Consider the following 15,555-nt stretch of genomic DNA (forward strand, 5'->3'; position numbering starts at 1 on the left):
AAATTATATTATGATTGGAGATTAGTATAAATCAACTTATAATAATTGGATATTGGTATATTGAAAAGAAGAATAAATATAAATGGTGTTTGCTGGTTTGCTTGGTGGTGTATAAATGCTGGTGAAGAAAACTATATCTTAAATTGGTAGAAGCTGATAATTGGAAAAAGTAATTTCACAAAAACAAGGATAACCGAAGTACGAAGACATTCAGTGATGATTAGAATCTATCTAGTGGAAAACAGTTCATTTAGGCATTCAGTGAAAGAAAGGTACAAAATTTTGTTAATATAATTTAGTTAGTGTCATAACAATTTCAATTTTGAAGATAGTTTGTTTAAATTTTACATTGTCTATAGAATTTAATTATTTTTATAAGAATATCAATTTAAAGATAGTTTATTTTAAATTTACATTGGCTAGGTTAGATATATATGTGTGTTTCATAATAGTTATAATAAAGATAATTTAAAAAAGTACTTACAAGCTAATTCTTTGAGAACCGCGATAAAAACCCTATATATTATATTATTAAAAATACTCATTGCTCATCATTCAAACAAACAATACATCATAACAATATATATATATATATATATATATATATATATATATATATATATATATATATATATATATATATATATATATATATATATATATATATATATTGTGACGATTGGGGTTTATAGAAAATAATTTATAAGTTATATACTACATAATATTAGATATTTGGTTGTTTTAAATAAGTTATATACTAGAGAATTTAATAAAAATATATTTATGTGAGGGCATTTTTAATAAATTAGCACATAATAATTGTAAAAAGTTGTATTTTAATATTGTAAATATATATAAGTGAGCCATGTGCTTAGGCAACCAAAAATACTCTCGGAGATTGACAGATATTTATACTCTGAAGTGACGTTTAAGAATATTTACGAATATAAGTGGGTTATAATAATATATTGTTTGAAATGTGTATTTTATTAAATTAGAGTGTTAAGTTACTAATTTAATTATATATTCTGATCTGAAAAGCCTAAATGTAAACAAAATTATTAATAGAAAAGAATGGAATTCTCTGGATCTCCGGAGATGGCCATGTTTGCGAAATGGTTTGTTCCAGAAAATTCAGACAAGTAGTTAATAGAACAAAATAGAACATGATATCTTACGAGATGGTTCTAGAATGTCCAAAAGATATAAATACCTGTGATTTGGATTCAAGATGGCAGTTTATGGCAGTTTTTGAGTTTTATCATGAAAGTTAGTTAGAAGATAGATACATTTACTTAGTGAAGTCAATTGTTCGGCAGTTTTTTGAAAGTTTTTAGTCAGAAAAGTTGTAGATAGTGCAGTCAGAAGAGTTTTTGGCAGTTTTTAAGTTTTTTAGTCAGAAGTCAAGCAGTTTATTATGAAAGTTAGTTAGAGTCAGTGAATCAAGTACAAATAGTCAAAATGTTTAATATAGTGAGTTAAATGAAGATTAAAAATTATGCATATAATTTAATGCACATTTATAATTATACACAAATAATTATTGAAGATAAAAAAAGGTATATTGGAAGAAATTAAATTATATTATGGTTGGAGATTAGTATAAATCAACTTATAATAATTGGATATTGGTATATTGAAAAGAAGAATAAATATAAATGCTGTTTGCTGGTTTGGTTGGTGGTGTATAAATGCTGGTGAAGAAAACTATATCTTAAATTGGTAGAAGCTGATAATTGAAAAAAGTAATTTCACAAAAAACAAGGATAACTGAAGTACGAAGACATTCAGTGGTGATTAGAATCTATATACTTAGTGGAAAACAGTTCATTTAGGCATTCAGTGAAAGAAAGGTACAAAATTTTGTTAATATAATTTAGTTAGTGTCATAACAATTTCAATTTTGAAGATAGTTTGTTTAAATTTTAGATTGTCTATAGAATTTAATTAGTTTTTATAAGAATATCAGTTTAAAGATAGTTTATTTTAAATTTACATTGACTAGGTTAGATATATATGTGTGTTTCATAATAGTTATAATAAAGATAATTTAAAAAAGTACTTACAAGCTAATTCTTTGAGAACCGCGATAAAAACCCTATATATATATAATATTAAAAATACTCATTGCTCATCATTCAAACAAAAAACACATCATAACAATTTGGCACCCAACGCGGTGGCTCTCTATTTAAAAGAATTAGTTTGGGAAGATAAGTGCTCTCATATAATTAAATTAATTATCAGTAGAAAAAAAAAAATTATAGATTTTATTTTTAATTATATTTGAACAAGTAAAGTCTCAAAATGTCTCAAGGAAAGAAAGGTACAAGAAGCAAAAAGAATGAAGAAGATGTGGAAGTAGAAACACAACCTATACAAGAGGAGAGTTTAGTTCAAGTTCCACAAGATACTGCAGAAATGAATCCAGAAAGAGAGGAAAATGTCAATATGGCAGCTTTGATGTCATTAATGATGCAGATGAACAAGACAATGGAAGAGAATTCAAAAGAAATCAAAGAAGACATGAAAAAAATGGAACAGAAAATGGAAGAGAATACGAAAAAATTGGAAGAGAATTCAAAAGAAGTCAAAGAAGACATGAAAAAAATGGAACAGAAATTGGAAGAGAATTATAGAAAATTAGAAAAGAAAATAGAAGATAATAATAATAAAATTGTAAAACAAATGGATAAAAAACTTGAAGCTGCAGAGAAAAAAGTAGCAAATGAAATAAAAAGTATACGGAATGAATACAAGAAAAGGATAGACAATGAGAGGACAGAAGTAAAGAGGATTATTCAAGATAATAAGATAGATATAGAACAGAAAATAGAGTTACAGAAATGTAACTTAGAAGTAAAAATTAACGAAGACAGGAGAAACACAGAAGAAAAATTAGACGATATACAACAAAATCTCCAAATAAATTGTAATCAAATAAGAAATGTGGAACAGAGAATAGATGATATTTCACAAATGAGAGACATAGGGAGACCTTACTTAAATTTAACAAATGAGACTGGGATTAAATTCTCTGGTAATATAAAAAATTTGCATCCTAGAGTATACATAAATAGTTTAAAACATAAATTAAGATTTGTGAATAATATTAATGATATTAAAGATTATATTAGAATGACATTAAATGACAATGCAGCAACTTGGTTTGCTAGTATTGAGAATGATTTAGATAATTTTCAAACATTTGAAAATAAATTTTTAAATTATTATTGGGGTGAATTAGAGCAAGCCAAGTTTAGAGAAATTCTATATTTTGGAAAGTATAATCACAATTTAAAATCAAATATGGTAGATTATGCATTAAAACTGATAACAGTTGCAAAATATTTAGAACCACCACTTAGAGAGGATGAAACAGTTTTAAATGTATCTAGACATTTTGATGCTGATGTTGTCCAAACAGTAACTGTACAAAATATTCAAACAATAGATAGTTTTATTAATTTTATTCAAAGAATACAAAGAGGCAATATGACAAGTAATAATAACAACAGAAAAAACAATAATAACTTTCAATATAATAAAAATGATAATCAACAATCATATAATAATTATAGATATGGTAATAGTTTACAAAATTTTAATAATAATAACAGTAATCCAAATAGACAGAACTTTAATAATAATACTAGTTATAATAGACAAAATTTTGATAATAATACTAATTATAATAGACAACATTTTAATAACAGTACTAATAATAATAGACAAGATTTTAATAATAGAAGAAATACAGAGCGACCTAACTATAACAGACAGGTAAATTGTGTTCGAAGGAATAGAAGCTGCGAAGACAGGGAACGAAGTAGTACAAGGCAGGAAAATGTGAGTAGAAGTCATAGTAGGGAAAGACATAGTACATCAGATCCAAGTGGTCAGATACAATCTGACAATTCTAATAATCAAAATTTTGTGCAGTAAACTTTCTGAATTACAAGTTAGGCCATTGCTATTATGAAAAACCTTCTGAATTTATTTCTCTAGATGAAGATAAAATTATTGAATCTATTAATTTAATTTATATAAATGCTTTGGCCAAAAATAAAATGATTAAGATTATGATAGATACTGGTTCAGAAAGTACTTTAGTCTCGGAGAATTTTATTTTTAATACATTAAAATTATCAGATATAATAAAGATTCCAAAAATTAAAATTATTGGTGCAAATAATAAGAAGTTGGGTGAAATTGATAAACTAGCCAATTTTAAAATTAATATTCTTAATAAAGAAATTAATATGCAAGGATTTATTGTCAAGGATTTATGTGTAAATATATTAATGGGAAATGATGAATTGGAAAAGAAGAAAGTAAAGATAGATTTTGAAGAAAAAATGGTAACTTTGGAAGGGCAAATAATTAAATTTATGCAGAAAGATGAGGTAGAAGAAGGAATAAGAGTTGATAGGATATTATTAAAAGAAAATAATGATGTTTATGAAGAAGAAATGTATTTTGATGATAGGGAAATGTCCCAAAAGAATGTAAAGAATAATTATTGTAGTGAATATTTAAGGAATGGAAATTTTAAGCAGATGGATGCCTACGAGGCGGAGTGCGTAAAATTGGAAGCAAGGAATAATGAGTACATAATGAAGAATAATGTTATTTGTAAAGAAGAAGATATGATGAAAGTTTTAAATTGCCCTGAAGAATATAAATCAATAGTCATTTCCATATTGCAGCAACACAAGGGACTTGTCAATAAAGAAAATAGAATTGCACAGAATTATATCCATAGTATAAGAGTTAAGGAGGAAAAAGATTTTAAAACAAAATCATACCCAATACCATATAAATACAGAGAAGAAGTAAACAAAACAATTAATAATATGTTAGAAGATGGGATCATTGAGAAGGCAGACACACGTTTTATTAACCCCATAGTAGTAGTACGAAAAAGATCAGGTGAAATCAGGTTATGTTTGGATGCAAGGAATATTAACAAGATTACTGAAAAGCAATTTGAAGCACCAATGAGTATAGATGGAATATTAGGAAGAATTACAGGAATGTCATTTTTCACTAAAATCGATTTACAGCATAGTTTCTGGTTAATACCTCTAGAAAGAAAAAGTAGACAGTATACAGGATTTCAGATAGATGGAGTAGTATATCAATTCAAAGTAGTACCATTTGGACTTCAATCATCTTGCAGTGCTCTATGTAGATGTCTTCATGATATTTTGGATCAATATGAACATTTTGTAATTCACTACATTGATGATATATTAATTTTTTCTAAAACGGCTGAAGATCATGAGAAACACCTAAAAATTATAATAAATAGATTAGACAAAGTTGGACTAAAAATAAATCAAGAAAAATGTACATTTTTTCAAAAAGAAGTCATATATCTAGGTTATAAACTTAACACTAAGGGAATCGAAATGGATCCAGAACGGACACAAGTCATTCAGGAATATAAAACACCACACAATTTAAGAACTTTAAGAGGATTTATTGGAATAATTAATTATTATAAAAGGATGATACCAGATCTAAGTATAAAAGAAATTCCATTACTTGAACTACTGAGAAAAGGTGTAAAATGGAGATGGGATCAGAGAAGAGAACTAGCATTCCAAGAAATTAAAAACATTTTTCTGTCAAATTTGAAAATATACTATCCTGACTACACACAGCCATTCATATTAAGAACAGATGCATCCATAGAGAGATTATCAGGGGTATTATTACAAATACATGATGGGGTCGAATACCCAATACAATTCATTTCAAGAATTACAAAGCCACATGAAAAGGGTTACTCAGTTTCAGAATTAGAACTAGCAAGTATAATACACTGTGTCACAAAATTAAGATTTTATTTGTTGGGTAATGAATTTACAATAGAAACAGATCACCAAGCTTTAACGTCTATATTAAATAACAAATATGGAAACAGTAGAATACATCGGTGGAGTCTAATACTTAGTGAATACTGCTTTGAAATCAAGTACATTTCTGGAAAATCCAATATAGTGGCAGATGCTTTACCAAGGTTAGAAAATACACCACAAAAAGGGCAGCGAACAATAAAAATTGGATTAAATCAATTAGTAGAAAATACTGGATTATATTCTAAAGAAGAAATTATAAGAGATCAGATCAATTTGAGTGAAAAACAAAAAGTCCTTAGGAAAGATGGAGTTTATTATAAAATAATAAATGGCATAGAAGTATATGTAATAACTAGAACTTTAGCAAAGAAAATATTGAAAAATTTACATAACAATTATATGCATATTGGTTCAAGAAAGCTATGGATGCTATTTAGGGACAATTATTTTGCAAAGAATGACATAAGTATAGCAAAAGAAATTACTACCCAATGCCCAATATGTCAACTAAACAAAGAAAAGAATTTAAAAAAAAAAAAAAAAAAAAAAAAAACTTACTGATAGATCCATTTCATAGATAGATGGTAGATTTCTTTGTTGTGAATAAATTTAACATCATACTTGTTGAATTTTGTACATATGGAAATTGTTTGGTACCCTAAAAATCATAATTTGGGGTTAGATACAGAATTGATTGTGTAAATGTCTTTATAAAAAGTGTGAAACTTACCAATTTATATGGATAAAAGCCTTTTGAATGGAAATAATTCCTAGATTTTGTCTATAAACAAACAGAACACAATATAGATTATATTTTAATTAAGGTTATATTTTATTCTCTGATAAAATCCATTCTCCAATTGACATGACAGTTTGACCATAGAATAGCCGAACTGTGCAGCGTTGTTCTCTGCTTTGACATAGACAGCGAACAGGGATGTATTTAACACATTTTAAATAAAAAAAAAAAAAAATTGATTTATTAAATTTAATAAGGTATGAGAAAATTAATATTTAAAAAAATAATAAGTAAATTATTTATTTTAAATATTATTTTTGGGGTATTGTGACGATTGGGGTTTATAGAAAATAATTTATAAGTTATATACTAGAGAATTTAATAAAAATATATTTATGTGAGGGCATTTTTAATAAATTAGCACATAATAATTGTAAAAAGTTGTATTTTAATATTGTAAATATATATAAGTGAGCCATGTGCTTAGGCAACCAAAAATACTCTCGGAGATTGACAGATATTTATACTCTGAAGTGACGTTTAAGAATATTTACGAATATAAGTGGGTTATAATAATATATTGTTTGAAATGTGTATTTTATTAAATTAGAGTGTTAAGTTACTAATTTAATTATATATTCTGATCTGAAAAGCCTAAATGTAAACAAAATTATTAATAGAAAAGAATGGAATTCTCTGGATCTCCGGAGATGGCCATGTTTGCGAAATGGTTTGTTCCAGAAAATTCAGACAAGTAGTTAATAGAACAAAATAGAACATGATATCTTACGAGATGGTTCTAGAATGTCCAAAAGATATAAATACCTGTGATTTGGATTCAAGATGGCAGTTTATGGCAGTTTTTGAGTTTTATCATGAAAGTTAGTTAGAAGATAGATACATTTACTTAGTGAAGTCAATTGTTCGGCAGTTTTTTGAAAGTTTTTAGTCAGAAAAGTTGTAGATAGTGCAGTCAGAAGAGTTTTTGGCAGTTTTTAAGTTTTTTAGTCAGAAGTCAAGCAGTTTATTATGAAAGTTAGTTAGAGTCAGTGAATCAAGTACAAATAGTCAAAATGTTTAATATAGTGAGTTAAATGAAGATTAAAAATTATGCATATAATTTAATGCACATTTATAATTATACACAAATAATTATTGAAGATAAAAAAAGGTATATTGGAAGAAATTAAATTATATTATGGTTGGAGATTAGTATAAATCAACTTATAATAATTGGATATTGGTATATTGAAAAGAAGAATAAATATAAATGCTGTTTGCTGGTTTGGTTGGTGGTGTATAAATGCTGGTGAAGAAAACTATATCTTAAATTGGTAGAAGCTGATAATTGAAAAAAGTAATTTCACAAAAAACAAGGATAACTGAAGTACGAATACATTCAGTGGTGATTAGAATCTATATACTTAGTGGAAAACAGTTCATTTAGGCATTCAGTGAAAGAAAGGTACAAAATTTTGTTAATATAATTTAGTTAGTGTCATAACAATTTCAATTTTGAAGATAGTTTGTTTAAATTTTAGATTGTCTATAGAATTTAATTAGTTTTTATAAGAATATCAGTTTAAAGATAGTTTATTTTAAATTTACATTGACTAGGTTAGATATATATGTGTGTTTCATAATAGTTATAATAAAGATAATTTAAAAAAGTACTTACAAGCTAATTCTTTGAGAACCGCGATAAAAACCCTATATATATATAATATTAAAAATACTCATTGCTCATCATTCAAACAAAAAACACATCATAACAATATATATATATATATATATATATATATATATATATATATACATATATATGCATATATATATGTATATATATACATATACATATATATATATATATATATATATATATATATATATATGTGTACATATATATATATATATATATATATATATATATATATATATATATATACAGTTGTCGGTTTTTAAACAATGGTTGTGGTAATCTGAAAACTGCATATAGCACGCATAATTAGTGCAAAAAAAAACAGTATGAGGTTGTTCTGTTATTCTAACAGAGAGAGACCGAATATAGTATGAAATTAGTACCGATATACGAGCTTATTTTAAACAACCATTAGATTGAATTTTGGCAAAAAGACAGTTTTTTTGGATAAAAAAATATAAATGGAATAAAGAAATTAATATTTCAAGTCTGAAAAATTGTAGTCTTTACAACTAAACATAAAATTTAAATTAATAAATGGCATTATTCTGGAAGTAGTGCCGATGATATAGTTGGGTTTTCGTTTTCATTCGAAGGACCTGTACCAACAAAATCTAAAATTCACAACATTATTTTTAAATTTAGTTGTGTGAAGAATTGTAAAAAAATGCACAAATAGTGATGAAACTAAAAATCAACCAGCTCGTGCAATTAATGAAGAACGGAAACAGCTTGAGACTGCTGTATGTAGTCTAGCAGGAATTAATTTTCCTTGTAACAGCAGCCAAATTTCAAGAGAAACTGGTATTAGTGCTGGAACTAAAAAGCTTAAAATATTTTAAAAAGAAACAAGTACCATTGCTGCAAATTGCAAAAAATGGCGAAGATTTCAAAAATCAGAAATAGCCATATAAGTGTTCCTTACAAAACACAATACCGTCAAAAAGTCAATGTCTGAGCTAGTATTTTAGGTGACTACGTAATCGGCCCTTTTTTCATTGTGGGCACTTTGTGTCGTCGTAAATACCTAGAAATCATATAATTCTAGCAGTTCGAGCATTACCTATTAATATGGATAACATTCGTCACAACAAGACCTCTGTCTAGCTCACAATGCACAGGAGGTGTTAGACTTTTTAAACATTACGTTTCTAGATAGAGTTATTGGTACAAAATGACATGACATAGTAGACATAGACATAAGCATGAACTTGCCGGAAATTTAGGCTAATTATGTCAAAAAATCATTCAGGTCTTTCAAAGCATAACACCCGAAATATTGTCGAACACTCGAAGGAAATTATATAATAGATTGGGCTACTACTTGGCTGAACGTGGGGAACGTTTTGAAAATTTAATTCTTCTTCTTTTTTCTCGTGACTCTTTAGTGCCTAGTTTGGCGTCGAAAAGATATTTTCAAATTTCTTGTACCCACCTCATCCATCCGTTTCAATTCCTAGCTAGTTCTTTTAATTGTTGAAATGATTTTCCTTTTCTCTGCCTATTTTCAGTAATTGTTACAACCATCCTATCCTTGGTCTTCCATTTCTTCTAGCAAAGAAGCGACCATAATTATACTTAATGTCGCAAATTCCTCGGCAGAATATAGTAGGATCTGGTTACCCATTTTAGAAGAGAAAGTTATTAAAAGGAAAATACCAGTATTAGTAAGTCAGTAACATATAGACGATACATCATTTATGGTTTTTTAAATAGCAAACATATAAAATCAGAATTTGATGTTTATTGAAAGTAAACTAAATGCACGACTAAATACTTATCATGTCGGGATAATATTATGAGGTTTTCTTCCTGGTTTTTCCCACATGATTTACTATGGAATTACTAACAAGAGATTTTTACTGTCATCATGACATGTATTTGTCTTTTTAAAGACGAATTACATGCTATGATTTTTTCTGACGGATATTCTCAAGTTAAAGTTGATTTCATGTAATCGAATGAACTATCTTAGGAACGCAACTCAACAATATTGGCAATATCATTTTAAAGTCATCTACTTTATAATGTATGATGTGTGTCTGATTTGTCAATATAAATGAGTCAGATAAAATTAAATTATTAGAAAAATTTTTCACCAAGTAACAAAAAAACAAAATTTGTTTGATTTACTAATGATTTTATTTTGAGAACGATTTTCGAAGTGGATATTGAAACGTCAAGAAATTGACTTTAACCTTTAATTGTGCTTTATTCCCATTTAAATAGTAATTACTGTAAAATGACACAAGAAAATAGCTTTAGAACAATACTAAGATTCCCTTTCTTCTCTTTCCCAATCTCTTGGATTCCATTACTCTTCTTACTAGTCTGTTCTGTTACATCCTAATAATGTGTTCAAACCAGTTTCATATTCTTCTTTTTATTTTAGATCCTATAGGTTCCTTCTTCAATTCGCTTCTTATGTTATCATTGGTGTTTATTTTGATGTTATTGACCCATGTCTCGCTTGTATACAACAGTGTTGGTATTGTTACTTCGTTTGTATTGTTACCTTGAGCTTAACTTCTCTTTCTATTTCTTGTTTGTCAAAAATCGTGTTTTCAGTGCATATTTATTTTTTTTAGCGTATGGCTACATCACAGGTTCATATATATATATATATATATATATATATATATATATATATATATATATATATATATATATATATGTATATATATATATATATATATGTATATCGAGAAAAGGAGTACGACCGTCAATCCAATATAAACTAAGGTACAACTTTACCTAGTTTCAATTTAATTGTTATATACAACGTTAACTCTGAATGTCCAGCTTTGTAAGCTTTTTCATATTTTTAACATCACTGACTGCTACATGTCTTTGTAAGGTAACACACTTTGATTATAACTTCTCTATGGATGTTCGGTTTCATATTGTTCTTTTTAGATGAACTGATGATGCTTTCTGAGCAGAAAGCGAAACGTCTTCAATAAATAGATGAAGTAGCCATCGTCTTTGTCTTTTATTTCTCCACTTTGACCGAAAAACCCACCACTCTTCGAGTGTACCTTAGTTTATATATATGTATATATATATATATATATATATATATATATATATATATATATATACATATATATAAATTATATAAATTACAAACAAGAGTAAATACAAAAATATTATTTTACAAACAAACATCTAGATTATAAATATATTCGATTGACTCTTTTGTAGCAGCCAGGAAATCCGAAGGGTTTGCGTTATAGGATCTAATCCGGCATTCCTCTACCATGTCTCTTACTGTTTGCCTTTCGGCGCCGCAGTCGCAATTTGGTGATTGTATTTTTCCCCATCTAAAAATTGAGTCGGAACATCTGCCACAGTTCGTCCTTATTCTATTGAGTGTGGTCCAAATTCGTCTCGGTTGGTTGAAGCCCTCAGGTTTGCTTGTAATACATGGCATGTTCCAGTTAGCTGGTGCAACGTTATTCTCCCATTGTTCAGTTACATTAAAGTTTTGATCCACTAGCCTTTTTGCTGTTTTTAGAGGCGGGTGTCTTGAACGGAGCCTATTTATGTCTCTGGCGGAAGTTCCGACATGGGAGCGGAGCTCAGGGTCATTATTGATTTTTGTAAATTCTCTGACAAGGGCATGTTCCCGGCGGATGGGTGGTGGAGCTATATGACTCAAAGCTGGTAACCAGTAAGTGGGCGTGGCCTTGATTGTGCCCGATATAGTTCGCATGGCTTGCTTGAGTTGGACATCAACACGGTGAGTATGTGGACTGCTTATCCATACTGGTGCACAGTATTCCGCTACGGGGTATACCAGTCCTAATGCTGTCGATCTAAGTGTGGGTGCTGAGGAGCCCCATGTAGTGCCGCAGAGCTTTTGCAGGATGTTGTTACGAGTTCGGAGTTTTGCAGCAGTCTTAGTAAGATGCTCTTTAAAGTTTATCGTTCTGTCAAGTGTAACACCTAAGTATTTTGGGTGTTTATTATAGTTAAGGAGAGTATCCCCAAAATGGATTTGAGGTTGATAGTTGACCATCTTGTTGTTCAAATGGAAGCAAGATACTTGTGTCCTAGTTGGATTGGGTTGCAATCTCCATTTGCGTAAATAATTCTCTAGGGCATTTAAATCGTTTGTTAGAATGCGTTCAGTGACCTCGAATTCCTTATGACTTGCGGCAAGCGTCCAGTCGTCTGCGTATCCAAACTTTTTTGATGTGGTTTCTGGCATATCTGCTATGTGGAGGCTGAAAAGCATGGGAGCCAGCATGGATCCTTGTGGAAGTTTATTATTTAGTTTTCTTTGAGTACTAGTCTTGTCTCCCAATATAACTTTAAAACATCTGTTGGATAGCATGGCGTTAATAACCTCAGTGGTCTTTCTGCATAGGATTATTCGCATTAATTTATATATTGCCTCTTGTCGCCACACAGTGTCGTAAGCAGCAGATAGATCGATGAAGACAGCGGTTGTTTTTAATTGCTTTTAAAAGTTTGATTCAACATAATTGGTCAGGGCGAGTACCTGGTCTGGGCAGCTGCGGTTTGGCCGAACAGTCGTTCGAACAATTTGTACACCAAACTTAAGAGTGCGATGGGGCGGTAGTTTTTCGGTGAATTATTACTTTTCCTTGGTTTTAAAATGGTGACGATTTTTGCATTTTTGAGTTGGTGGGGGACGTTTCCCATTTGAAGGATGTCAGAAAAGAATTCTGCGAGCCATTGCCTAGTGAATCTGCCGCTATGTTTGAGGAACTCAGCGTGAATGGCGTCGAAACCCGGCGCTTTTCCTGTTTTCATTTCATTTAGGGCTTGCGATATTTCTTCATGCGTAAATGGGTTGGAATATTCTGTTGAGTGTGCAAGACTAGATTTTATGGTTTTGAGGTCTTTTTTAACTTTAATTGTATGTAAACGATTTTGAGGTGCCCTAGAGGTTGACACTATGTGCGTAGCTATTTGGTCTGGAGTTACTAGGTTAGTTTGGCGAATGGGTGGGTTGCTACTTCCGAGTTTCTGCAGTAGGGACCAAGCTTGTCGACTTGACTTCTAAAAGTCTAGGTTTTCTACTGTCTGGGTCCATTTTTCACGCCTGGCAGCATCGATGCTGTGGAGTAGTTCGTCTGCAATCTCCTGCTTTCCATCTTCGCAATATTCTTCATACAGTTTTTCGCTCTGTTCTGTCCAACCAGGGATATAGTCTTTGCGGTATCCTCTAGGGATTGTCGCTTTTGCTGAGGTGATTATTGCTCCTGTTAGTCTCCCGTAGTTCTGGCTCTTTAGTGGAATCCATCCTAAGCATTTGTCAAGGTTACTGGTGAAAGCAGACCAGTTAGATTTCTTGAAGTTCCGTCTGGGGCGTGGGAACGATCTTATAATCGAAATGCTGATACCGATCTTGATTAGGACGGGGCGATGTTGACTATGTGGAAAGTCAGGCATAACCCTTTGTGATGCTGCTAGCGGTTGGCCTTTGTTGTCAATGGTAACAAAACAGAGATCAGGGTTATATTCTCTCCTCCAGACCGCAGATCTGAAAGTGCCTCTATCTTTGGCGTCAAATAGAAGGCGGGCACCATGTTCCTTTGCCCATTCCACCAGGGACGTGCCAGTTCTGTCAGTGTCTGAGTATTTCCACATCTCATGGTGGCTGTTGAAATCCCCTACGTATATGGCTGGGTATTCATAGGGATTAAGAACTTGGACAGGCCAGGTAATAGCAGGAGGTTTGTATATGTTAGCTATTATGACATTGCCTATTTTCACAGTTACCTCGTGGATGTTGTTCTCGGTAGAAGTGGCGATTAATGCTGCATTTTCTATGTTTGAACGGACATATGTTGCCACTCTGTAAACTCTATCGTAGGTAGCGCCCAAAAGATCATAGCCGGGGATTTTTCCTCTTGACATTTTGCCCTGCTTATGCCTTCTATGTTAAAATGGCAAACTCGTATGCTTGGTCCGAGTTCTTTGGTCAAATGGTCCTGATAAGATCCGTTTACAAGTGTCATTTCTGGAAAGATTTTCTGTGATATTTGAATTGCCAGGAGATTCAAGATTGTCTGGCGCCTTTTGTGCTAGTTCATTTAGCGTTACCCAGGGTGCACGTGTAGTGTTCTACTACGGACGCGAACTAGCTTTACACCCCGTCAGTGCATAGTAAATTTTGTTTGCTTTTTTTACTTTATTTGATATCTCCTGATCGATTGTTCCGTCTTCTGATATCACTATTCCTACATATTCAATTTGGTGTCATAAGTCTTAATTTGGTTTTCCTTACAGTAAATCGCTCAATAACTTTCTTTGGTTTGAATATCATACTTTTTGTTTTCTTGGTGTTTATTCCATTTTTTGTTTTTATAATTATTTCACCCATATATTTATCAATTTTTGAATATGTTCTCTAGTGTCTGGAATTAGTACAATGTCATCTGCATATAGAAGTCCGTCAAGTCTTACTGGTATTGAGTTTAAATACCCCACCGTAGTTTGCAGATGGTTTGTTGCCCTTTTAGTATTTTTCAGAATTTCATCCATTATTAGGATGAATAGTACTGGGCTAAGGTCACCTTGCTTTATTTCCTTTTTAATAATGAATTCGTTTGATCTTGTAACGTTAATTTATACCATGCCAGTCACTTTGTCAAAAGTGCTTTTAATTACGTTTATTATTTTCCTCGAGACGTCTCGTTTTTCTAGGATTTTACATACTCTCGTTCTATCTATTGTATCAAATGCCGCTTTTAAATCTATAAATGTTAGATATACATCTTCTCCTTTTTCGTTAATTTTTTTTTATGTTTCTCACGATGAATATATTATCTGTTGTAAATGATGTCGATCGGTGATAGGTACAATAATGATCAAGTAGGAAATTAAAAAAGTAAGAACAAATTGGTAAGTGATAAATGTGATAAAGAAATGAAAATAGAAGCATGAAACATAACATCAATAACAGAAAAGAAGAAAAATACGGACTATAATTTTCTGCAGTGCAACAAGGACAGAGAGCCAAGGAAGGAGTAGAAATAATTCTGTCAAGATAGTTTAACATTCGAAAGAAGAGTTTAAGATTAGACAGAATTCCGACCAATTTCCCCAAGAATAATGTATATAAAACTGGAAATGGAAGAAGTATGGCACATAATACAGGTATATGCCCAGTATAGGGGACAGATGAAGATAAAGTGGACATATTTTATAAAACACTACAGATTACTGTAGACCAGGTGCAAGAATTGAATAAAAACATAATCTTAATGGGAGAC

General features: G+C 30.4%; 1 protein-coding gene across 1 annotated transcript; it reads right to left on the reverse strand.

The window, feature by feature from the left end:
• Window positions 1-13,336: 13,336 nt before the first annotated feature.
• On the reverse strand, window positions 13,337-14,197 carry LOC140444357 (uncharacterized). Its single transcript, XM_072536106.1, has one exon. It carries the CDS (start codon window positions 14,195-14,197, stop codon window positions 13,337-13,339), a length of 861 nt encoding a protein of 286 aa, XP_072392207.1.
• Window positions 14,198-15,555: the final 1,358 nt, after the last annotated feature.

Source organism: Diabrotica undecimpunctata, chromosome 6 (genome assembly GCF_040954645.1).
Source record: "Diabrotica undecimpunctata isolate CICGRU chromosome 6, icDiaUnde3, whole genome shotgun sequence".
NCBI classification, from domain to species: domain Eukaryota; kingdom Metazoa; phylum Arthropoda; class Insecta; order Coleoptera; family Chrysomelidae; genus Diabrotica; species Diabrotica undecimpunctata.

Excerpts from the sequence above, each read along its gene's own strand:
- LOC140444357 (XM_072536106.1), bottom strand. The coding sequence starts at position 14,197 with ATGTCAAGAGGAAAAATCCCCGGCTATGATCTTTTGGGCGCTACCTAC.